At 50.0% G+C, this 26,411-nt stretch overlaps 1 protein-coding gene and 1 long non-coding RNA gene across 2 annotated transcripts in view; one reads left to right on the top strand and one right to left on the bottom strand.

The window, feature by feature from the left end:
• Window positions 1–11,133, bottom strand: part of LOC144720536 (uncharacterized) — a 49,890-nt gene extending 38,757 nt beyond the window's left edge. Inside the window, exons 1-2 of the long non-coding RNA XR_013585773.1 lie at window positions 11,025–11,133; window positions 1,525–1,669 (exon numbers count right to left, since the gene is read on the bottom strand). This is a non-coding gene — a long non-coding RNA (uncharacterized LOC144720536). The remainder of the gene's footprint in view (window positions 1–1,524; window positions 1,670–11,024) is intronic.
• The window catches only part of LOC144720535 (calcium-activated potassium channel subunit alpha-1-like), a 98,234-nt gene that overhangs the window by 47,900 nt on the left and 23,923 nt on the right, over window positions 1–26,411 (top strand). Inside the window, exons 15-22 of the mRNA XM_078597321.1 lie at window positions 1,495–1,604; window positions 2,942–3,010; window positions 5,070–5,111; window positions 13,173–13,259; window positions 15,150–15,226; window positions 21,051–21,179; window positions 24,893–24,986; window positions 25,760–25,883. Coding sequence (XP_078453447.1) covers window positions 1,495–1,604; window positions 2,942–3,010; window positions 5,070–5,111; window positions 13,173–13,259; window positions 15,150–15,226; window positions 21,051–21,179; window positions 24,893–24,986; window positions 25,760–25,883 — 732 coding nt within the window. The remainder of the gene's footprint in view (window positions 1–1,494; window positions 1,605–2,941; window positions 3,011–5,069; window positions 5,112–13,172; window positions 13,260–15,149; window positions 15,227–21,050; window positions 21,180–24,892; window positions 24,987–25,759; window positions 25,884–26,411) is intronic.

Raw genomic sequence — 26,411 nt, 5'->3', positions numbered from 1 at the left:
CCCACGGTGTTGCCTGGGGAATCCGGTATCCCTTGTGCATCTCACCGTATCCTCGCTGTCGGCTTTATTTGCATCGGTCGGTAATACCCACAACTGCCGTTTAACCGCAGATTTATATTTAAAAGGTTGCATCTGCCACCAGGTGCCCATCGGAACGTCACGCTATGTCCGACAGATATTATTAATAGGCTATGAATTGTGTTCTTCATCGCCATGAGCTGCGGTCAATCCACTGCTGGATGAAGGCCATCCCAAGCAGCCATCGCCACCTCTCGCGATCTGTCTGCTGTAAACGATGCACCCAGCGCCTGCACACGGGAACCAATTTCATCGCTCCGTCTCCTTCGGTTGGACGTCCCTCTCGGACGCGTTCCACCCTGTGCGCCGTTATTTTATTATATTACTATTTATATCCCTTTTGTCATCCGGGACGTAACAACATACTGTATCGTGTATTTATAATCGCTGCGTGTAGAATTGCGGCTTAACGTGTTTGACCCCGCGTTTAAAAGGAAACTCAGAATAGTCCCGAGTCCCCGGGAGGGAGGCACCGCCGCGTGCGATTGACCGAAGGTGTCAGTCAGAGCGCACGGCACGACCATCAGCTCGCCAGCTCGGAGGTCAGAGCCTTGAGCCAGCGCCGCCGGGAGGCTGGGTTCGAATCCGGGTTTTCGGTCACCCCTGTGACTTAATAGCGGGTTCCTCGACGAGTAGCGAGCCGATGATGTCAGGCCAGCTGCCAATGACTGTGCATGAAGAGCGAGCGTGTCAACTTTGGCCTTGCACTTACATTTGGATTATTTCCAGCTCGCAGTTAAATATAAATCGGTTTGAATGTCATGCAGCAAACAAAAAAAAACAATTGCCCTCCTGTAGCAGGGAGGGTGAGAAAACACGGAATCCCTCACGGGGATGACACATCACGTGATGACATTTAACAGTAGTTCTGTGATCTAGCATTCCCCTCGGACCGTCCCCCCATCCCCCCCCCCCCCTAACACTGCACCACTCTGAGATTAGTTTTTGTCTCACGACACTGACAGTACAATTTGGCAATAAAATTGTAGGAAAACACACAACAGCAAAAACAAAAGACGTGTTATTAGACGTGGCGAGTGTGCCGCTGTCACCGGCATCACAATGCTCCCTGGGGGTCGATGCCATTGACAATGGGGATGCGTGCCTCTCCCCAAGCTACGGTTTTCTCGCCGGGCATTTTGCACACTTACATCAGCCGGCTTGTCAGAAATGACAGTTACACCACTAACAAGAACTTGCAGTGGACGCGGGTGGTTTATTTTTCTCGGTGGCTACGCGACATCTCGCTGGACCATGGCGTTCATGTCCAGCAATGCAAATCGATGCGACCGTGGGTGTGTGTGTGTGCGCGCCTCAAGGTGCACATGGCCTGGCACAAGCGTCGTGGTGACGTCACCACTACATAGTGGTGAATGGCGGTTGTTGTTGCCTCTGCGTGTCCCTTTGCCGCACCAGATCGAAGAGGACACTTGGCAGAAGTATTACCTGGAGGGAGTGTCCAACGAGATGTACACGGAGTACCTGTCCAACGCCTTCACGGGGCTGTCCTTCCCCACCGTTTGCGAGTGGGTCTGCGTCCCCTGCACCACCACGATAGCGCCACCACCACCGCCGCCACCACTGACACGGCCTTGAAGGAAAGGAGAACACGACATCGGCCGTTGGCGGCGTTCACAATGACGAACCGCGCTTCGCTGCGCCGTTACCGCAGCCCGCAATCCACACACGTGCCTCGACGCCGTGGCATTGACGTCAAGTGTGCAGGCGGTGCAATTGCACGGCAGCCACAGGCCCCCACCCCCACCCCCGCCATGCCAACCTTCTAGGAGGGCTCCATTGAACTCTCACTTTCTGCCAGCAGCAGTAGGAGAAGCAAGCGATTTCCCATGCCAATCACGAGCAGCACCACCTTAAGTTCCAGTGCTCGCGGCCCTCCACGGCAACCAGCTTTGCGTGATTGCTAAGCGCCAGTTGTAGCAGCGGATTAATTTGTGTTTCAGCAGACAATAGATTTGTGAACACGGAGAAAGTGGACCGTGCGGTGGGTGCAGACACTGTAGTCGAGCAGCACTGACCAATGTTGTGCAACTTTGTGATGTAATACATTTCAGTTCCGTTGTAATGAACATTGCCAACGTTTAATTAAGATAAGCGCTCTTATGTGTGGTCACACGAGACCCACCGCATCGGATTGACCCGCAAACGACACTCATCCGTCATTGCAAGCATCTTAGCCGCACTAATTGGGTAATTGAGGGGGGAAATTTGCCTACCTGGCAACATCAGCACCGCATTTCTAATTTTGTGCACACAATCACTTTTGTCACTGCCAGAGAAGTGACCGAGGTGGTATCGACTGCAAACTTGGTATACTTATGTCATACTGATGACAATACTATATTTTATCATTAAAAATAAAAATAAATATTTTTTAACATTCTTTTTTATATGTTATGTTTCGGCTTGGGTCTCATTGTCCACGGTCAACTGAGGTTGGCTGTAAATGACCACGGTCCCTTACGTTATGGCAAGCTTCGGGGTCACTTCCTTGAGTCGTGGAGTTCTTCAATTACTAGTACGGTACATTTCATTAAAGCGTGTTTAAAATTTTTTTTTTTTATATTACTTATTTACTTGAAAGGTATGCTCGCCCATCAGTATGATGAGGAATCTTTGCCATTGCTCGATTTCAAAACGACAGGGTTAGTCGAAATCTCCGTGGCACCAGTAAATGCCGCGTTATTATTGTACATACTGTATGTTGAACTTCTTTCGCACCGTACGTAGCCTCCCGTGCTAATTGGAGGTGCGCGGGGTGGAAGGGCAAAAAAAAGTATTAAAAGCCCTATGGTGGTGGTGCACGCCGAGCGTTCGTAGTGACGGCCGTGCGTGTGTTTTGCAGGCTGGTCTTCATGAAGCTGAAGCTGCTGCTCATTGCCATCGAGTACAAGTCGGACATGCGAGAGAGCAGGCGAGTCGTGCGCATAAAGTTCGACCGTCATGTCCCCCGATGCCTCGTATCGAAGCGATAATACAAAGTGGAAAGCCATACAGAACAGCCCTAGCGTTCCATTTTACACATGTACCTGTTGATTAGTGCATATGCAACTGTTAAGCGAAAGGGGAGCGGTGGCGCCACGGTTAGCGCCATGTACTGTGAAGCCGATGACTGGAGTTAGATTGCGGTCCACGGCTAACGGCAGTGGCGTGTGGTTTCTGAACCGGTCCTGGTGCCCCCCCCCTCCATTCACCAACCGACATTTGCCCATCAGTGGACGGACAAAGGTGTGTGAAATAACAATTATTTGGCCCTTTCGGTAAAGTCACGTAGAAGGGAAATAATAAAATAATAAAAATAAAACATAATAAAATAAAATTCTCACGACGTTTCGGCCACAACGCAAGCAGTGTCCTCAGGACGCGAGAATTTTATTTTATTATGTTTTATTTTTATTATTTTATTATTTCCCTTCTACGTGACTTTACCGATAGAACGAAGAATATGAATCCCTGCAGTCACGAAAGCTTTAAATCGAAATTCTTTGGCCGTTTGGATTTGAACAGTCACCCGTTCGGTTTTCAAACCACCGGGAGAACACTTCGTGCAGTGGCCACGGTGAACGAAGGACCCCCGTCTTGACGCGATGAGCAACTTTGGCAAACAACATCGGCACCTATCGAGGCACAGATGCCTAATGAAACACCGTGAAGGTGTGTGCACGAATGTTAGAAGCTAATCAAAAAAAATGTGTTGATCACACGAGTTATTGTTGCCCGTGTATATTTAGAGTACAATTTGTAGGGTGACAATGAATGAGAAGAGCTGTGAATATACCTTGGGGACACCAGCCTTTAATTAAATAAACACAATTCATTGACTCCAGTGAAGTTATTGAAGCGATCGTCAAGATAAATTGGACCTTTAAAAGACCTCATTTCCACAGTTTCGAGATTATATATTTTTAAAAATAAGTGCTAAAGTGTGGACGAATGGGTAACGGTGGCACGCTGCGCTACGAACCCAGATGTAGAGTTTGATCGGCTACCGTCAGCGGCCTAGCGATTTTTGAACCGGTGCAGAGTCTCCTCTAGGTCGACTTGGCCTCAAGAGTACCAGGAGCGGTGCATAAAACATCAGTCGCGGGGAGACAAAAGGCGGCCGTCCGTGCTGGCCACACGACCCGTCCCCGCGTGCAGCTTGCCCACCAACAGCACTTTCCACGAAGATCGACACGCTTGTTATACCAGTGGTGCCTTTGCGTGAGATTACAGTGCATTTGCAAAGTTGGCGAAGTGCGTTGACAAGTAATGGTCGCTGTTTAATATCCCCAACCACGGCCAACCCACGCCAATGCGACGCTCACAATGAGTTCACTCCACTTTGCTGTAGTCAACTTTCACTATTTAGTAAAAGACTGGTGCCCAACAAGTTGCCATTTATTATGAATGTATATTTGCATTTTTCTTTATTTTAACGACCGCAAATACATTTTTCATGATTACTTGTGTTTATGCAGATATTTCACACTGCGCTTTTTTTTTGGAGTGTTAGGTTTTCTCTCCGCACCAAGCACCTGATGTTGAACGTTACACCTACCATGCTTAAGAGTCAATCTTTGCTTTAAGACAGCCGTTTTATTACCAGGAAAAATCTCTATACATCTACAAAAATAACGCGCAATTTCCTAATGTCTTTATTTCAGCTGCCAAATGCGGTATGATCCACTACACTCGGTTACTCACCTCTGGTTTGCCTGCTTTAGAAATGGAATTTGTGTCCGTTCTGTGCCTGCGTATGCATCAAAGTGATTGTACCGGGCATATGTACGTCACGTGTATTACTTATTTTAAGTCCTCCTATTGCACGTCGGTGATCATCCTTCCACGTTTCCCCTCCCCCCTTTCCCCGTCGTATTTAGTGTCGTTTTGCCCACCCACGTTTACTTGAGCGACGAGCATCTTTGCTTGCAGACAGCACATCCCACACCTCACCTCACCAACCGGACTTCTCCCTGCCAACTACACCCCAGGCACCAGCAGACACGGTGGCGAGATGTTAACTGCCTCGCCTGGTATACAGGAGGTCGTGGGTTCGATCCCAACCCCGGCGCCTGCATATTTGGAGTTCGCATGTTCTCCCCGTGGATTATTTTTTCCGGGTCATCCGGTTTTTTTCTCCACCCACATTTAGAGAATCAACATCACACGCTTAGAGTATTTGGCTCCTTGAAATTCCCACGTGATAAGCCACTTTGGTTGAGCTATCATTTGTGGCCAGGTCGCTTCTGAAAAACACAGCTGTAAAGCTCAGCGGGCCTTACCTGGTCAAATAAAAAAAAATGTTGTTTTAGTATAACCAGAACACGACACCACGGCTCTCCGCTCTGCTGCACTGCGTAGCGTTTGGCATGATGCTCGCCTCGTGGCTCCACGTGGGGCCGTGTGCCGGGTAGCCAGCAGATGGCAGTGCCAATTGCCGCCTCCTACCCCTCGAATGCCCCGTGGGTTCTCTCTGGCTTCTCCAGTTTCCTCCCACGCGAAATTAGCACGTGGAGGAAGAAACATTTCAATTGACCGGTCGTCATACCGAACAAGACACGGCAGGCCACGAACTGTCGGGGTCAAGCTCAGCCTCACGACATAGCTCTCCACATTTAGCCTTCTATGCCATTTCCAGACATCCTCTCTCAGATTAAATATGCTGCACGGGTTGTACTGCGCGTTGCTCGGCACGACGTCCGACGTTTCGCTCCGCACGCCGCAGTTCCCTTCAGGGGAACCGAACCGAGCTGCTCACTTTCTCCCTCGACCACGGAAGAAAGTTGCCAGATGCTGACATTTACCGACTCGGATTGGGCTCGGCTCCTTGCCGTCGGCCGGCCCGTGGCGAGTTCTTTTCATAAATCGTCGAATAGAAATATCGGACGTTGTGCCAAACACGCACGACAACCGCGCGACGCATCGGCGAGCCGCGCAGCAAAGCCCTCTACGCAGCGGCAATTCCTTTGCCACGGCACGCGAAATGCAAATTAAATCACGGGGTGGGCCCCGCGTGCCTGGGCCCAGCTGCGAGCTCATTATTAATGATCAAGCAGCAAGCCGTCGCACATTCATCTGCGTTTGCCGACTAAACTAAATGCCCCCCCCCACACCCCCCGAATGGACGCACACGATCTCTGACGGCAAGGCAGCAGGCTTTGAGCTTGGTTAGGAAACTAGATCGGCGACGAGGTCCATCCACGCACGAGCCGGGTGTAACGGGCGTCACGTGGCAGTGCCAAGTGTCGCCCCCCCCCCCCCTCGTACACAGCTCTCTCCGGGCTCCTGCCACGTGAAGTCATTCATGACATTGGCCAATCCCCAGTGGCAGGAACCTGCCGATGAGTTTTGACGTAGCGAAACTTTCCTGGGGCAAATAATTGCAATCGACAAAATAACCTGTGTTAACGTCGATTTTACGTGTCTCCTATTTAGCTTTTTGTATAATCCTGACAGACCAGTTACACCGTCAACCTTTTTTATGTATAACCTACATCACTCACTGCATTTTTCTCACAAGCAAACTCCACCATCCGTGTTCCTGCAGGACATATCCCAGACACGTCACCGTCAATGCCCCGTTTGGGCGCCGTTCCTCACCGCATGCACGTTCATTACTTTCCTTACAATATGCCTGCTGCTGCATGCCAATTGGTTATTCAGTGATTATCTCACAGCATGCCATCGTGATGAGTCTGTTGTGCAATATATGGACGGCATGGAGGAGCGGGCACTCGCCAGTAACATCTGGGTCACCACCAGTAGCAGTGTTTGTTTAACCAGCCTATGGGTACAAGGCTAGAAAAACGTTCGTTTGGCAGAGGCAGCCCCACTGGTTTCAGGAAGTCTGTCCCCGTGTCCCGAAGCTTTTTTGAAAACTGGCATTTTGTCCATTGAGGTTTTTGTGTTAGATCGCGTAATTAGAAATGTGCCGTTAAACCTGCCACCACCAACACGGCCAATTAGTAAGGCGTCACGTCAACAAAACATGCCAATTCGTTACTAGTACAGCGCCACCGATGCGTTGGAGAGTTAACCCACATTTACAATTAGAGACATTTCGCCAGTAATTACAACAAGCATCATCAGGCGACAGCCTGGTGGCGGGTTTAACGACGCATGAAACCGCGGCGTGATCCAACCCAAAAACCTCCGATGGATAACATTGTCCGCGAAAGCCTCCTACATATTAGTTGAGCTCGCATTTTGTCGCAAACTTAAAATATTTTGACAAGGGGCGGGGCTACCCATGTGGGGGGCGGGGCTACATGAAAGTGGGCAGGGCACCGAGCGAGGGGCTGCTGCCAGCTGAGACTGCCACATGGGTCCAGTTGAGCCTCCGAGCAACTCTTTAGCCTCTGCCGATGATCCCCAGACCGCCGATTCGGCGTGCTTAAGACAAACGCTACTGGATTATGCAAGGTCTGGAAGCCTAATAGGATGGACTCCTAAATATATTTAACGCAGAGAACTTTATTTATTTGAATACGGGTGGGGTGTAATACCAGGATTAATGCGCTCACCGAAATGCTGCACTGCGGCAGTAGGCGATTTTTCTCTTTGCAAAAACGCGCAGAGAATCTAAAGTCAAGCTGCTGCCTCCCTGCCACTCGCGCCGATTGTCCTCACCCGGCGGTCGCTGGGAGCATTAATCGTCGTTAGCTCCGAGCAGCTTCCGTCATTAGCCGTGAAGCATTTATAGTCATTAGCAGCTGTGGAAGAGGCTCGCACGTCTGACATCCTTTCAATATCGGAGCGAGCACGTGTCTCGCCGTAGAGCACAAGGGAAAGCTGTGCATAGGCCCACGCGAAGCAGCGTGTAACAGGAGCAAAAACACGATGGATACACGAAGCTACATCGGGCAGCCTCGTGATGAGACTCGCGTGTTAATGAAACCTCTTGTAAACGCCAGAATGCTTTGGGTCTCGGGCAATGCATAAGCGGTTTATTATAAAGGGAACTGGAACAAAATGTGCTTAGAACATTAGGGAGGAAGCAATTAATCACGTAATTCTTAAGTGCCTGCAATTAGCCGATTGTAACGACGGAGTTGCGTTGGCTCACCCTGTGCTGCACTTAGCGGTCAGCCATCGACTGGGGTAACTGAAGCCAGATGGTGGCGACGCGACGAACAGCAGACGGAGGTCAGGTGTCGACTATGCGGCAGTGGCAGGGTCTGGCGGTAGGAAGCGGAGGTGTTGGGCAGGGGGCCGAGTTTCCCCCTTGACAGTTCTGTGCATATCGTTTGTACACAGCCATGAACTGGTGCCACCCGGCGTGCTATCAGTCACAGGTATACAATTAAATAACGATTTTGCTAGACTATTTCGACGAACGTTAAAAAAATCTAAATCTGTGCGTATTACTGCCTATGGACAGTGGACAAGGAAAATGGATAACACTATATATTTTATTCAATATCACTAATGTATTACGATATGTACACTTGGAATTACAGAGGGATGGGGGGTTAGAGGAACTCCTGGATCAGAACGTACGCAGGTTCGACATCATACGGACTGCAAAGAGAAGTGGGCTTGGGTAGGACACATCACGAGGCGATGGTGGTGACCAGTGGTCGAGACGAATCATGGAGCGACAGCCAAAGGGTGGAACACACCCCCTCAGACGGCATCCACCGTGGAGATGCAGGGATGAAAATCGGCTCGTACGCAGGAGCCAAATGCAGTGTTCATTTATAAGGGTGGCAGCAACGGTGACAGCTTGGAGGCATTCATCCAACAGTGCATAGATCACGAGTGACGATCGTAATTTAGTGGTTCCCTGTGCCGACTGATGTGTACCGTCAGGCTCGCTTAACCCCGCCACTCCAGTCATGTACGAATGACCAGCATCCTTGTGGGAGATTAATGTTGTTTGGCAGTCAGCAGTGCCAACCCACACCCCATGTACTCTCACCCACCCACACACACCCAGCCACCCCAAACAGAAATCCCCCCCTCGCTCTCCACGACTACCACACCAAGTGATGGAGAACACGGAATTTCCAGCCGGCACCGCGTGTCTGCCAATTATCAGCAGCAGGTGCCGGTCTAATATTTGCAGAAACAATCGGCAGCGGCGGTGGCCACCGCCAACGACTGCCAGCTTCGTCATGGATAAGTGTTATTGCGACAGTTATGGTGAAAATGACAATGACTGAAACAAATTGCCTAACTAATTAGGATGCTATTTTGTAATTGGCCAGGTGGCTCGGCAGTAGATCGCCACTCAAATTTGAAAGTTCAAATCTTCGGTGGGCATCGACTCAGCCCAACATCCCTCGGGGTTCAATAAAATGAGTACGAGGCAATTGCCGGTAGTTGAGCCATGCATACGACTCGCCCCCGCCATCGGAAAGTGAAATTGTCACAGTCCGAGAGCTGTAAACGAGAAAGTTGCATTAATCCTCATTTGCGCAACTACTAACCTAATCTTTGCGTCTTTCGGTAAAGTCATGTAGATATAAAAAATAAATCACGACGTTTTGATCGCAACACAAGCAATCGTCTTCAGGTGAAAAAATACAGCAGGCGAACTGCTGAGGAAGAGCAGCCGAGGTGCACGGATAACAAATACAAATCCATCAAAGTGTAGAGGTCTTCACTCTAATCATAATGTAAAATGTTTAAAGCGCCCTTACAACAATGGTTCTCAGGGCTTGACAAAAAAAAAAAACTCTTAAAGTGGACGGCTGAAGTGGGTGGATAAACGATGCAAAGCACAAGTCCATCCCAGCAGACGTTGCTGGAACTTGGCATTGAGTGCAAGAGTCAGCCAGGCAGGATGTCACCAGGAGGGAGGATGGTCGGTGGGCGAGACCAATACATGGGGACAGAGGGGGGGGGCAGCCAAAGGAGGAAACAAACCCATAAGGATGCCCACCGGTGGAGTCGTTTAATTTCGTTTTTCAGATAGCCAGAGCTGGAGTTTGCAATGGTAGAACTCAAGAGGACGTTAGATGGCTAGGGAGTATAAAACACACCCCTAAAACAAATTACACTAAAATTATACACTCGATAATCATTTAGCAATCGCATTTGCAAGTCAGTTGCGAATGTGGTCCGAGATGTCCCCCCCCCCCGCCGCCATGAAAATGAGCACGTGCACGAGAGTTGAGTTACAGGTCAGGACAGCCGCTGATGTACGGACGCATTAGCGGCGTCACTGCCGTTAGCCTGGTCACTTGCGGATGGGTGGAGTTCCACGCGTGCGACTCCGTCGGGGGGACTTCGCGTCAGTTTGAAGGCACGCCACCACAAAGGGTTTCTATTGGAGTCGGGCAGTTTTATGTAAAAGGGAGCATACAATGTGAATTTAATCGAAACGCACACTTAGTGGCAACCCAGCACATTCCTCAATTGACACGTTGAAAACAAGGCCGTCTTGGAGAGCCCTTCCAGATGTGCGCAGAGTCCACCTTTCAGAACCATTCGGATTCCAGGGGGGCGGGGTATGAAAACCTCGCGATTTTATCCCCACTTGGTTATACTTTTGGGTTCTGGAATTCGTGAGTCCTTGGGCCCATGCCCCCCCCCACCCCCCACTACCCAGCCCCCTTTTTGCACCGCAGAAATCAGATTTACCAGCTTGTGTGCAGGGCAGGTCAAGCGACAACCCACCAGATGACGCCTTGCCATACTCAACAATAATTTCACTTGTGGTCAGGCGCCACAGCAGTCGAACACCACCATCCAGCACTACAGTTCGCACCATGCAGCAAGCCAGCGAGTCGGCCCCAGTCCACACGCAGTGTTTCCGAGCGGCGAGTGCGGTCGCCCACGCTTGCACCGATCCCTCTTCGCCACAGGGCGGCGCTAGAGACAGACGCCTGCCCTTGACGGTCACTTCGACCACTTCCCGGGTCCGAGCCACACGGAATCACTCTTGTCACAAGGAATGCCGCGTACAGCATAAACTACACAGCCTGACGTAGTTTACTCACAACGTAACGTCTGGGAGTTCCCAGTGCACTGTTGAGTCGACTTTGTCAACGCAGGCCCACACTGCTTTTGAGACTCCTGCCGGTGCTGGTGCTCCCCTCCAATGCGGATAGTTATATACACAGCGCCTGGCCACCCGCAGCGAATGGAAAAACAGCTCCAACCCTAAGCAATGACGCCTCGTCACCCGAGTAAATTTCTCCAAATCAGAACTCCGCACACGGTTGCAGACAATAGGCTACATGATTTGAAAGCATGCAGGATCAACCAATGTTGATGTTGAACAAGCAATGCATTTCCGACTGGGAAAATGAGTCATCCCCCCTCTGCACGTGCAAGTCCCACCAATCGGGAGCAAGGGTGGTAATTCTGTACTTTTACTCACGACAACCCACTCTCCCGCACGTGCAAATTGAACCAATCAGAGCTAGTCGCGTCTAATTGGCTGCCACGCATGCATCTCCAACCAATGGGTGATGCGACTGCGAGACGAAGCTCAATCATGGCAGTCACCCCAAGTGGCAGCGTGGTCCAAAAACATGGCCGAACTCTTGAGTCCTGTCAAGTTACTTTAACAACATCACACTGATGTTTGGGGGATGCCTTAATACAGCAGTGGGTTGATCATGGCTGCCGCTGATGATGAGGCGCAAGCTTCATTCCGTCGATGAACACAAGCTCCCTTGGGACTCGGGATAGCCTCTCACCAAATCGTTGGAGGACTTCTCAGCATACGCAGGATAGCCAGACGGGTGCGCCTTCTGGCAACGAACGGTTCTTTTGAATACTCATGAAAGTCCCGTGCAAGCAAATACCATAACTTCTAAACCAATAAGAGCAAGAGATACCCTGTTTTAACAAATATCCTGGTTAGCGTTTCCATACTACATTGCTCCCGTAATGGACAGTATGTTATATATATATTGGTGGTGCGGTGATCAGTGCCCTACAAATGCATTCGTGGAGTCGGTCCCACTCAGACCTCCTTGCACACAAGCTGCGCTGGAAATCCGTACATCGGAGTTTTTACTTCACCTTAGACGCTGCCCATTCAGCTATCGTCCGTTAAAAAAAGCCTCATCTTAGTTTTTATTTGGGCATTTTTCAGATTTTTTTTTATCTTTCTGCATTTTATACATACTCGGTAATCTTAGCTTCATAATAGATGCGAAGTTCAATCTAGATTTGAAGTTTTCGTGACTGCAGGGATCCATACTCTTTGGTTCTTTCGGTAGATGCGAAGTTCTTTATGTACTGCATGTATGTGTATGCATGTATGTGTACTGTGTGTGTACTGTTTGTGCGTGCATGTATGTGTACTGTGTGTGTCATGCAGCAGTTAGCGCACCTCGCTGTGAAGCCTGTCACCTATGTTCAATTCCCGGCCACGGCTAACATCAGTGGCGAGTGATATCTGAACCGGTTCTGAACCTCCCTCTAGGTCTACTCGGCCTAAAATGGGTACCAGGTGCAGTGTGTGTAAACACCAGCGCCAACGGTGACCAGGCATAGTTCTGGTCACACAACCCTCTATGGTGCCTTGCCGGCCTTCATAGGTGCTCGGTAACAGCACGTTCCCCAACATTCTGCAATAGGCTACACGGGGGATCTTTGTTGTATGACGCAGTACAACGTCGCATGTCTGACACGATGTAGGCGGATATGTGAAACGGTCGGATAACGTTAACTCGTGCAGTAAAGTTACACCGTGCACAGGTACTGAACTTAGGAGTTTCCAGTTCAGATGTATTTTTGTTTAAACGGGTGAGGAATAGTGAGCCCAGGATAGTCTCATTTACAAGAGCGACCTGGGTAACCAGAATGACGAAGGTAAAATAAATTGAATAAAGTACAGCAATACCGCAAATATAAATCGAATATGTTGCACAAACTTACAACAACGTTCATTAGCAACATCCCGTAAGCATAAGTCGTTCTGGGCAGATTATTTTTAGGGCGGTTAATTGGTCAGAGGGGCTACGCGATGGTCGGATAGGCGACGTTGCACTGTATGTTCAACTATTGTTGACCCCCACCCCGCCAGTTGAGTGGGGTCGGAATAACATTTTAAATAGAACCTTGAAACCCTTTTAAGAATTCGCAACGGAGATGAGCTTGACTAATAAGCATCCGCGTTGACCCTTTTGCAGCATCCTCATCAACCCTGGAAACCACGTGAAGATCCAAGAGGGCACCTTGGGCTTCTTCATCGCAAGCGATGCCAAGGAGGTGAAACGGTGAGTGCGTCGTTACGACGCCCCCCCCCCCCGCCCCGGCGAGTCCTCGGCCGCTACGAGATGCAAGATTCAAGCCGTAGGTCAAGAGGTTACGCGCCCCTTCACACGGACGTCCGATAAAGACAATGCACAAACTACCAGAGCATGCTGCGTTTTGTTTGCATGTTCACCACAAGTACATGTGGTTAATGCAGACATGATTCCTTGCAAAAGGTTTCAGTTTGGTCTGTTAACATCTTCACACAGCTGTTTTATTGCCAGAAATGGTAAAACCTATTCTTATAAATCCCACGATTTTGCTTGTAAAATTCCACTTAACCATCCCCCCCGTCGCGTGGAATTTCATACGCAATCTACATGAAAGAGTCCCTGGGGAATTTCCATAACTATATTGCAAATTATCATTTTTGGTCAGAGGTACAGCAGCAGCCTCTGTTCTCGTCTAAATGAGCCTGGGTTGTTGCCAAGACGCAGCGGTTTGTGAGATGCATTTCGCAGGCCTTGAGTCGGGCGTCTTTGAGTGACAGCTCGCTAAATAATAAATGGAGAGGGAAAAGAGTTTCCGGCTTTTGAAAAAAAAATGGCTACTTTGATAAAGGTCGTTGCCCATCTTGGTCCGTCACACAGAGCCGTATTGTGATGCTCGTGAGCTTATCGGTCCTCTCAGGGAGAGGGAAGACGCTCGATGTCTTGGTACTGTGACCGGGTGTGACGATGCCGTACTTGGATTCATCGATTATTATTTGATTCTTAATCTCGTGATACACTACGGGTTTTCAATTTGAATGTTGTACGTGATGGAGTCACGTGGCCTCTCCCTCCTGCCACCAGAGACCGCTATATTTGCTGGAATGTTTAAAAAAAAGATGCATTATTGAACACTGTTCCATAAGTCATCTCTCACACAGTGCTCGACCAGCACACAGGTTACCACAACAATTATGACACACGCTGCTCGACCAGCACACAGGTTACTGCAACAATCATCACACATAGTGTTCTACCATCAAATGAGACTCTCCCGGTATCTTTAGTTCTCCCCTGGTTAAAGAAATAAACTTGAACGAGATCACACAGTCATCGCATGCAGTGCCTGACAGCTCACACCTAGAGAATTGCAGCTGATGTGCACACACACGCACGCACGCACACGGACGGCCATAATGTGCACCCAAAGAGGGCCTAACTCGTGTAGGACATGCGCAAACAGCAGAGTCAGCTGTCAAAACACAGAGAGTTGGAGGGGCGCTCTGTGAAAACGTGCACGTGCGTTGATGTGCGTGGACAGATGTCACAGATGCAAAACTCCTCGTCACTTGCAAGTGAGCGGTCAGACGTAGCCTCCTCGGCTGGCAGGCCTAGAAAGGACATCAGCACACGCGACGTAGCATTGAGAAGGACGATATTGACGATATTTCTAATGTAAATTCGTTGTTGAATACAAACTGTCGAGGAACAGCAGTAGCATTGTGGCCATGGCACTGTGAATGTGAATCTAACGACCTAAGTTCGCTTCCCAGCCCACGTCTGACATCAGTGGCGAGCGATGCCTCGACCAGTCCTGCGTCCCGCACGCTCCCCGCCTGCACAAACCCACAGTGACCAGAGTAGTGAAGTGCGGACAAACAACCATCAAGACTGACACTGCATGGGGAGGCACTGAACTGGCAGTGTACTGATCAAGGGCTTTAATAAGTATTAATGTAATGTTATAGTGCTTAACGCATAGATTTACTTGATAAATGAATGGCAGTATTATCACATTCTTTTGCGGACTGATCGAACCTTTGTTGCTGATTTTATTGAGTTAAAATATAGTTGGTGAAATTATCGCGTTTATGACTGCACGTGAAAAAAATGTGCATAATTCTTATTTTTATTCTTTCGCAGAGCTTTCTTCTACTGCAAGGCCTGCCACGATGACATTTCTGATGCCAAGAAAATCAGGAAATGTGGCTGTAAAGGATGTAAGTGCTTGACTCTCAAAACATCTCCATCTCGCAGTCCCGTGGACTGGTAGTGTTCATGGTTGAGTCAATGCGATGCCACTTCCAATCAGACATCCAAAGGCAAACACACACCTCGGGACACTGATACAAATGACAGCAATGGCTATCGTTAGGAATTCAATTGTGCCGAATTATCAAATTGAAAATGCGTTTTGCCCTGCCAGCTACCCGTCAGCCTCCGTAGCGCCAAATTAACACTTCCAAAGAGCGATTGCGTGTTGGAAAGCATTGACAGAATCCGTTCGTCCGCATGTGTTTTCCTAACTCGTAAAAAAAACCCTGAAATGTATTTTAACAACGGACAGTCAGTGGCCCCGCGTCTGCGCCCCACGCGTCTCTGCGTGAGCACGGTTTAGTATTTTTATCTTTTGCCACTCGTGAGTCACTTGACCGAGCACGCCATCCCCACGGTTGCTGAGAGTCGCTAAACGCTTTGTAACAAAGCGTCGCGTCCGACGGCGGAAGTCCTACCACCGAGTTTGCGCCCGTGTACCTATTAACGATGCGATAATACCCCACCGACAGCCGCTGCCGTGGAGGAACTCTTAAGATTCAGATCGTGCCAAATGCTTCCTGGCCTCCCCGGGCATCTGCGGAAAAATCTGAACTCGCGTTCGGAGCAAGTGGGCTGTGAGTGGAAAGCGAGTAAACACTCGGCACCCACGGGGGACGGGGCCAGCGAGTGCCGCCCGCCGGCCGCCACCGCTCGCCACTTAAGCAGCGGTGGCTTCGACGCGGCGCTTGCGCCAGGCTAGGTGCACTCTGAGGCCGTCACGTGAAGTGCCGAAGGCTCCGCTGACAGGAGGTCAGCGGAGCTTTCGCTGACACGCACGCAATGATAATTAAATAATTACATTTCATCGCTATGCATGGCACAAAAACAGACCTGGGGCAACCGACCAAACGAGAGAATGAAGGCCACTTTAAAGAGATGGCTTTTCAAAGCTGACTTTAATATAACTACCGACTCTGATTGCCCGATTTCAAGTAGCAAGGCGTTCCATAGCTTGGGTGCCATGCTAACAAAAACCCGATCACCAAAAAGAGCGAGTGCTGAAGAGTTGGAGATCAGCAGATTTTAAGGACCTTGATGGAATACATACATGTATTAGTTTTACGCGCATGCACACACGCACGCACTTTGTCTGCCCGCCTTCTCGTTGCGGATTCCATGGGTGAGTGGGGAGGCTGCCCAGCATTAGCCAAGTGCGCCCTCAACATTTCACTGCCCCATCCTGGTAGCATGCACGTGGGCTGCCGTTTTTGAACGTGATTATCTTTAGCTTCAGGAGACATGGCTAATTGGTGGACCTGGCGGTTTCAACACGCCCATGAACCTGAATGCACTAAAATCGTTATCGGCATAATCCCAGCGTGCATGGCAAAAGCCAGTCGGTAAATGGTCTCCGTTTGACGTACACCCTTTAATGGACAGACTGTGGCAAAACAAAAAAAATGGCACTTCACGATTTGTCCGAATAATCACCCAATGCCTTTGAAGTGTCTGAAGCGTTACGTACGAAACTGTGGAACTGCCTTCGATATGAGCCACATGGCACTTTAGCAGCCGTTTATGGGAAGAGAAAAACAAATCGTTTTACTCTTCGTCATTTTAGTTTGAGACACCCTGCAGTAAACAAAGATCCCCCGTATAGCCTTAGCAGACTGTGGGGGCAAGTGCTGTCAGCAAGTAGCCTCGTGGCTGACCTTGCCGTGACCTCTCCGTGACGTCACACCTCCGATTAGCACGGGTTGGCGACGTACGGTGCAGAAAGAGGCTCAGCACACTCACACTCACACACTCACACACTCACTTACACACACTTACACACACTTACACACACATTCACACACTCACACACACTCTCACACACTTACACACACTCTCACATACACACTCACACACACTTACACACACACACACTCACACACACTTACACACACTCACACACTCACACACACTCACACATACACTCACATACACCCACACACATACTCTCACACACACACTCACACATACACTCACTCACACACACACTCACACACTCTCACACACACTTACACACACTCACACATTCACACACACACTCACACATACACTCACACACACACACTCACACACACACACTCACACACTCTCACACACACTTACACACACTCACACATACACTCACACACACACACTCACACACACACACTCACACACTCTCACACACACTTACACACACTCACACACACACTCACACACACACACTCACACACACACACTCACACACTCTCACACACACTTACACACACTCACACATACACTCACACACACACACTCACACACACACACTCACACACTCTCACACACACTTACACACACTCACACATTCACACACACACACTCACATACACTCACTCACACACACACGTGGTAACAATGGTCACACTCGTGCCTTACAGCAAGAAGGGCCTGGGTTTGATTTCCTGACATGGGTACTTTCTGTTTGGGCCTGTGTACGCTCTCCCCCTGTTCTGCGCGGGGTTTCTCCAGGTTCTGCGATTTCCTCCCATATCTAAACACAAACAATGCCACCGGTGTTGACCAAACGTCGCAATGCGAGACCCCCCCCCCCCTCCTGAGAGAGGACCCAGTGTGGCTTTTCTGGGTAAATACATACTTATTAATTAATATTACGTAAAGAATAATATCTCACAATACCAAAAGAAGGGATAACTTAATGTAATTGCTTCTTCTTGAGAGATGTGTTCATTATTATTATTGTGCAACTGACAAAACCTGGATTTTGTTACGTCCCAGGACGACTTAACAGATTTGCCAGGACAGCAGCTAGCCTCAAAATGAGCACCGTCCTGGGAAAACCCAGAACAGGTGGCAACACAGCACTGCGAGTTCTCCATCGTGCCTTCGAGAGGATGCGCTCAACCTTTTTCATGCGTAGATCACAACGCAATCTGGATGTATTCAGCTCATGAGTGCGACCACATCTCGTAGACGCTGGCAGGTCTCGAGGCTGGCCTTGAACAAGCCCAGGGAGTCGGTGATTAAGGAGTTGTAGACGCTGCGGGGCAGCAGAATGGCAGAAGTTCAAGTTAAAGTTCATTTATTAGGTATAGCCCTGTGAGCCATTCGGCTCTTGAAGCGGGTGCAACCGCAACAAACAAAAAACAAAAACATGAACAAGAAAACATCTTCAAGTGACTATGTGCAAACAGAAAATCCAAGAAAAGACAGCAAAATTTTGCAGAAGAAGCACCGTACACCAACACTGTGTGCAACCTCCCACAAAGCGAAGGTTGACGGGGGGCTTCGACAGAAGGCCTCGGCTTATGGTTTTTTTTTTACGCACACACGGTCTGTCTTTACGTTTCACTATCGGTACCAGAGGACTGTGCACAACTGAATGATGCTTTGTTAGTGGCAACATAAAGTGCAATTTGTGTCATTGCACGGCGTGCCATTGAAGGCGTCATCCACTACTCGGTGACTACAGTTAGATGGACTAGTGGGTGAGATGGCAGGATGGGATTAGGAGAGTTGAAGGCGCGTGCTGGACGGAATTGGCGAGAGATCGTAGAGAGAGTGGGAGACCGGTGGAGGAGGCAGCTGCCCAGGTAAAATCCAGTGCTCATCTCCCGTTCACAACTCTGATCCTTTGATGGGAATTCCACATTCCCGTGGCGGGGCCGAGTCTCTCCATAGAACAACCACTGTTGGTTTCCCCACAAAGTGGGTGCTCATTTTATCGACCCCAGAGTGCCGATGGGCTGTCAACCGCCAAACCCGGATTTGAACTCGCAGCCTTGCGATTGTGCACCACTTCGCTCTCCCGCCGAGTGGAGGAAGGTCAACGGCTGAGGAAGACGAAGCTGCCAAGGAATGAAACACTGAGAGTAGGGCATGCTAGTGGGCGTGCAAAGGAAACCCCATTACGGTGTTTTTCGACTGCCCTTCCTCGCAGGCCTTTAACACCCCCCCCCCCCTCACGGCCAACAGCCCACCTTTTTTTGTTTCACGATGACCTCAAACTTTCCAATCCGATAAACAAGTCGGGCCGCTTGCACACACTGCACGCGCCCGATGTTGGGTAATCACGGACAGCCGCTGTGCGGTGATGTGTCGTGCGACGCCGGGAATTGAGAATCTCTGGCCCCACTCCACCTTAATTCTAGATTTGAAGCTTTCGTGACTGCAAGGATTCATACTCTTAGTTCTTTCGGTAAAGTCACGAGCTGTATGCAGGAAATCCGCACACGGCCACGGGAGCCCAGAGGGCATAGTGGCGGCTATTCAGCGTAGAAGACGCCAGGGGGAGTCAGCAAGCCGCGCGAGGCATTGCCTCCACCGCCGTGAACAGCCAATGAACGAGCGGCAGTTGGCTGCTGAAACCCGAGGAGGGGGAGTTCATTGCCACAGTTGTATTTCCCGTGGAACATTTTCACAGTAAGAATATTTGTTTATTCTGCTGGTTGGAATCCGATGAGCCATGAAGCTCTTTTTTTCCCACAGATCCCCGGTAGGGGCACGGGGTAAGACCGTTGCAGCAACAAACAATGCAAAAGACGCGATAGCAGCGCAAAGTGCAGGCAAAGGCAAATAAATCATCCAAAAAACATGCAAATGCAACTAAACCATCCCCATCCTACCGGGCAAAGCCCACTGAGGTACTAACTTGGTTTGTGGAAGCGAATCTGGCCACCACAAATTGACAGCTCAGCAATGTGTCTCACCCCACTCCCGACCCTACCCTCCGCTTCCTGCCACAGTGTGGCGGTGGTGGCGTGTCGGCAGGGCCCATGATGGGTCCTCCTTCCACATGAAGCCAGACGCTCGCTGATTTGGAATGGGCCAAAAACCCCCGGGTGTAGCGGGTACCTATCCCGAAAATGGGTCTTGAGATTCCAGCGAGGCTTTCCGACATAAATAATTTGCCTGTGCTTTGTCGATGTTAATATTTTTTGCCGCAGGATGTATTCGGGGGTTATTGCCACAACTCGTAATTGATGTTTTGAGTTCGGCCGCGTAATGAATGAAGCCTAACCCAAGTATCAATTATGACTCAAGACGTTGGCTGCGAAAACCGACGTGCGAAGTCGTTATCCTACGTTGCGTCCAAGTGATGCGAGGCACTGGCTTTGCGCTTGTTGCAGCTGGGAATCAATAGCAAGTGCCCCAATGGTAATGTGCTAATACATATACACCATGGGGAACCCTGCCTTCACCACTGGATTGACAAAGGTTGTGCATTATTAAAATGCTGGGGCAGAGGGGGTGGTGGCGCAGTGGTTAGCCCATAAGCACAAAATAAGCACATAGTGTGACGTGTAAAAACATTCCAACTGTTCCCCGCGACGGCAGACAGCAGCGTCGAATGATATCTGAACCGGTCCTGGGGCCTTCCTTATTTTTACCAACCCGCAATAGAACCGGCACGGTGAAGTGTGGTCAAAAAACGCCCGTGATGGACACGGCGTGGGGAAGCCTTCATCCGCTAATGAACGGAGAAAGGGCTACAAATGAGTGTCCATCATCATTTTAATGATTGTTATAAAGATGTCCACACCTTGCCGACCTTCACACAAGGGGCTGACTACCAGGTGATGGAACTTGGCTCTGTGCATTTCTGACCATTTTTACATTTTCATTTATTGTCCTCTCATTCTGCCTCTTGTTGTTTCTTTCACCTCTCCCCCCACCCCCATCCCCCCAATACTTTCCCCTGTTTGTGGACTAACACTGCGTTGCCTTCCCTCCTCCTTTTCCACCACATCCCAGTCAAGCCGTCATTCTACCAGAGGCTGAAACAAGCATGTTGCATGTCCACCTCCCCGCGGCACACCGACAGGACGGTGCCGCCCTTCTCGTCCCTCTCTGTTCATGATTTCCCAACCACTTTCCGCACCTGTAAGTTTGACATTCCGCCTGTCCGTCCGCCGCTGTCCCGTCTCGTCCCGTCTTCGCCGTCACGTGATGTCACGCGTGGCTCATGTCGCATGCACTCGCTGTGTTTCGTCGTCCGCCTGCTGATTGGCTCGGCTGTTTGTGTAGAAGGCAGCGCTTGGTAGAACGTTCGAAAGGATTTTGTAAAAAAATACATGTTTTTTTGTTGGCTCTCGGATGTGTTTTCGGGTTGCCACCTACCGCGTGATGTTGGGCTTCGGTGTCCGACGTTTCGTGCCGCGTCCTCGGAGCTTTTCCAGAGAGTGAATTATTTAGCAGCGAAACGTCGGGCACCATGTCGTACACCGTGCAGTGCGACTCAAAAGCACAGTCGAATAGCTGTATAGCACAGCCTGCGAACACCTACGCAGCGATGTTGTTGTTGTTATTTATTTATCCATGGCTAAGCTTTTGTTTTCACTATACAATGGTGTCCTTGTTGTTTTAGAATGCAGTGTACCCCTACGCTCTTGCGAGTGCTTCAACCTGCCATGAGAAACGTTGCAATTGTGTCCGCGTGACATACGAGACAAAAAAAACCAGGTTACTTGAAACAATAATAATCATCGGACGGACATTTAGAGGGATGCAAAACTGTGTGCGCTCATTCTCTCGTTTTCTCCATTGTGCTATCCTTGTGCTTTTCCATTTCTGTTCTCTCAACATAACTTCGTGTTTATCATTTTCATTCTTTGCAGCCAAGTACTTTGTTAATGGATTAATCCAATCACGTAAGTTATTTGCTTTGCTTCGTTTCGTTTTTGAAAATGCAACCACTTTGCTTTTTGCATTGCTCTAGAGTTAGTGCCCTGCGGCCTGTCGTCATAACCGCTGCCATTACCTTCAAATAAATAGCACGCAGCACATCTTCTTAGACAGTTAACGCAAACCATGTGGGCCATGCAGCCTGCCAAGAGAGCAAACGTAGGTTGACCAAAGCCACGTTCACGAGGTGATCGTGCCCCAAAGCTCAAACGAATGTTGGGTGCCACTCATCAAAACTTTGGTGGCCCCTATCCAGTGGAGGAAGTTCCACGTTCCTATGACGGGGGGTGGGGGGCAGTCGCGTCTACGACGAGCTTGACCTCAACATCGCTAGATGACTTCGACCCCATTCTGAACTGCTTGCCATGGCCTCGGACAGCGTGTATCTTGGCACGAATCAGCAATTGCAGGGCTGCACCTATACATTGATGTCTCGGGGTAACTCGTTTACTTTGTTGAAGTAGGCGAGAGCCCAACAGTGTACACGGGTCTCACTTGCAAGAGCGAGTGACCTGGGTGATCAAAAATAAAATAAAAAGTCCAAATATCTGAGCCACAACTGTCGGAAAGATTCATGGGAAGTGTTAAGGTATCATGGGTGGAGCGGTAGCGCAGTGGCTAATGCTCTGTACTCGGTGACCCGAGTTAGATTCCTGGCCACAGCAATTGGCTTCTAATCGATCTGCTTTCTTAGATTTTTTTTTTCTCCTTCCTTATATTTAAATTATCACATCAGATATTGCTTTTACGCATTTTTGTTTAAATTCTGCGTTTTTCCTATCGCTGCTGGATGTTTACTTGTTTATTTTTGCGAGCGTTATCATTTTACCGTTACGTGGAGCCAAATCGGAAGAGCGCACCACCGCTGAGTTACCTCCGATGCAGCGCATCTCGCACGCCGCCTGTGACCACACCGTCCCGCCACGAGCAAATCGCCCCTCGTCACCGTGGCAGCGGCGTTCTCCCTACGCGCGCCCTTTTGGTCTCCTTCCCAAACCGAGTCCCCCGGGCGCGCTACTGGCGTCAGCTCACGGGGCAAAAGAATCTTCACGGAAGCCCTCGGCGCAGTGGCGCGAGTCCGTGTGTTTCGCGAGATATTCGTGCGGAACGTTTTTTTCTTCTTCTTTCGACAAACCCTTCGCGTGGACAACAGAGGGCGCACCTTCCCCGCACGCTCTGCTGGCACGGGATTTGGTTTTGTCGCATTGACAGCCGACCCAATCCGCGGAGCTGGAGGTTCAAAACCAAATTGAAGACCACTTCTGTGCAGCCTTTGGCGGTGACCGGGGCCTAGACAGTCAGCGCACGAGAACTTGAGAACGCAGTTTTTAAGTAAGGGTGGCCGAGACCCGGATTCGAACTCGGGACTCTTGGTGCTGCTGACTGAGCGCTCTGACCTCTTGGGCCACAGTGGAGGGGGGCCGGGTGACATCTGAGGACTTCTCTGTGCGTTGCGTGTTCACCGGCCCGTACAGCAGCAGTCCACATGTTTTGCATCCCGTGGGGCGTAGATTATCCTGGGGTTTCTCTATCGTACGGTCAAACAAACCCGTTTAAATCCAATACGGCATGTAACTGGTATTGCAATATGGGCAGTAGAGGGCAGTGCGGTGAGTCATTGTTGTACTGTACTATCAGGGGTGGCCCGTCCCTATAGGCGAACTAGGCGGTCGCCTCGGGCTCCAAGTTCAGTGGGGCGCCAAATTGGAGGGGGGGAAACCGACAAAAAATACAAATAAAATAACGAAGATGTTATTATTTCAATTCTCGTGCACGTACGAAGGGAATATCACTTATAATGCATTTCTCAACATTTCTGAAAATGTATTGGTTGGACAGATGGATGGACGGACAAACCGAATCATTATGCATCTGTTTCCCAGTTTACCAAAAACCTCAGCCTGGATCTGCCCTCGGGGTTCGGGGCTCCGATCACATGGTTCGCCCTCGGGCGCCAGTTGCTGGCAGCTAGTCTAGGGCCGCCTCTGTGTACTATACTCCGTCTATGCTGCCCACCTTCACCGAATCCACGTTGACCAGTGTGGGGAAGTATGGTCAAACAGACCCGAATGACCTGCATGTCTTGGAGAGGTCTTCATCCACCAGTGGATTGACGAAAGGCTGTACGTTGACATGTACACGTGTACATGTACACATGGCGACATCCTGCACTGTGCACATCGTCCAAGGGCGCTGTGTACACGTGTGGGAGGGGGGTAGGGTTGCCACCTGTCCTGGTTTCTCTTTCTTCCCAGGATCGTCTCTTTTTCAGCTACCTGCTCTTATCCTGCAAATCCGCCTGTCTCTGTGACGACCGACGCCACTCACGCAGTGACGCAGCGAGCTCCACGAACATCGCCCCGGAGCGAGTTCGCCCCGCGTCCCACGCCCCGACTCCCCTCTTCATTTCCATCGTTTATCTCTGGACGCGCAAATCGGTTGGCGGTTATCATCGCGTTCCACCTGAAATATTCCACCGTGGCGCGTTTTTTTTTTTTTTACAGAATATACATTTTGTTCTTTACAAAGCGCCGGATTGCTTTTCTACTTTCCATTGTCCATTGTCCAAAGGAATTACTATGGAGGGACGTGCGGATGCCTCTGTGTGGCAGAATGGATAGCAATAGAGCAGCAAGGTCTTCATCCAGGCAGTGACTTCTTGACAAAAAAAAGAGGGCTTTGTGTGTTATTGTAATAAATGTAACGTGGCATAAGTTTCGTGAAGTTTGGTCGCAGACGTTCACCTCGGACAATCCCTTACTAATACGTGGTGCATGGCGATAGGGTGGTAGAGCAGTCCTAACGGGAGTGACGCGACCACATGCCGACGTCGCCAATGCTTGCGAGTGTGCATGGTCCTTGCTGTTGCCCTTTAACCCTGCTATCCCCCCTACCCTCCCCGCCCCCCTCAGTCGATGAGTCCTCAGCTCTCTCTCCCATCAACAAGAAGCAGAAAAACGGAGCGGTCCGAACGACGCCCAATTCGTCGCCACCCCGCGTCATCAGGTAACTCCGGTGACGATCTGCCGAGGCTTCGTTTCTCGCCGAGGAATATTTTCCGGGCCGCTGGTAGACTGCAGCGGGCGGAGAGCAGCAGTCCCTCGGCCTCCTCCAGTGCGGCGGTGACACGCCGCTCGAGCCAACGGTCCGCTAAGGGAAGGGCGTTAGCTGCGGCGTGGATACCGTGCAGGAGAAAGGTGGAATGCGGTGCAGCGTCGCGGCGACAATACACGTGGATACGCAACGACTCGCCAATAGAAATTGGTGCGGTGTTGCACATAGAAGACGGGGAGGTTATGGTTAGGGTTGGGGCACATGGGCGGCTGAGGTTTGGTGACCGGTGGTCTGGACCGGACTGGCTTTCGATATGAGACTGGGCAACAAAGGGGGTTTGAATGAAGCCAATTCCAAACGTCGTACTCAATTTGTAAATGTTGTGGATTTACTCTCCAACACACTGGTGGGCTGAAGTAGTAACCAATTGGCGTTTTGGTTACGTGAGAAATCCCTTACTAATTGGCTGTGTCGGGTAATGGAGGGTTACGACACATTTATACTTAGGCGATCTAACCCAAAAACCTTTATTACGAATATTGGTCGCGCAAGCCTGCGTATTAAACTGAAATGAAGCTGATGTATGCATGATTTTCACCTTCCAGAGTTTGCATAAAGCAGAGAAGCATAACTGCCTTGTTAAATGTGGCTATGCTCGGTAGCCTGAGAGCTATTCTCACCGTCATGGATGTGTCACTCTGCGTACCGATACACGTACTGCGTAGGCATGACTTGCTGGCCATCCCGGGCACCGAGAAAGCAGAGGACATGGACTGCAACATCAAGAAGTACGACTCGACCGGCATGTTCCACTGGTGTCCGTCCCGCGACATCGAGAGGGTTATCCTGGTAGAGAAACACGCACGCATACACACGCACACACACAACAACAACAACAACCGCCATTCGCCACTAAGTGGCGGTGACGTCACCACGACGCTTGTGCCAGGCCATGTGCATCTTGAGGCCACGTGAAGTGTCGAACGCCCACTGGCAGGAGGTCACGGGGCAGACCCAGGTGCCACGGGAAGACTGACTGAGACGACTGAGACGACTGGCTGATGCACCACCTGTGCCCCCTACTGTGCCAACTTGCTGTGCTTTAGCCACACATACGTACACACGCACAAAGGTCATCGATTCCCAACGGAGCCGTTAACACTTGCTGTTGGACCTGTTTATGAGCTTATAATGAGTCCTGTATGACACACTGGATGGAGAGACATAGGGACGAACGCAAATAATGCAGTACGGCTCCCAACATTACCTGGAGAGCATTCCAAAAGTATTGAGAAATGTCACCGTTTGCGAAGTAGTATCGCACATTCACCCAATAAGTTGGCGCAGTCTCATAGGAAAGAGGCTGCCAACGTCTCG

This window comes from Lampetra planeri, chromosome 9 (assembly GCF_965212315.1).
Source record: "Lampetra planeri chromosome 9, kcLamPlan1.2.h2, whole genome shotgun sequence".
Classification (NCBI taxonomy): Eukaryota; Metazoa; Chordata; class Hyperoartia; order Petromyzontiformes; family Petromyzontidae; genus Lampetra; species Lampetra planeri.
The sequence above is the reverse complement of the archived record's forward strand: the minus strand, read 5'-3'. Positions and strand labels throughout refer to the sequence as shown.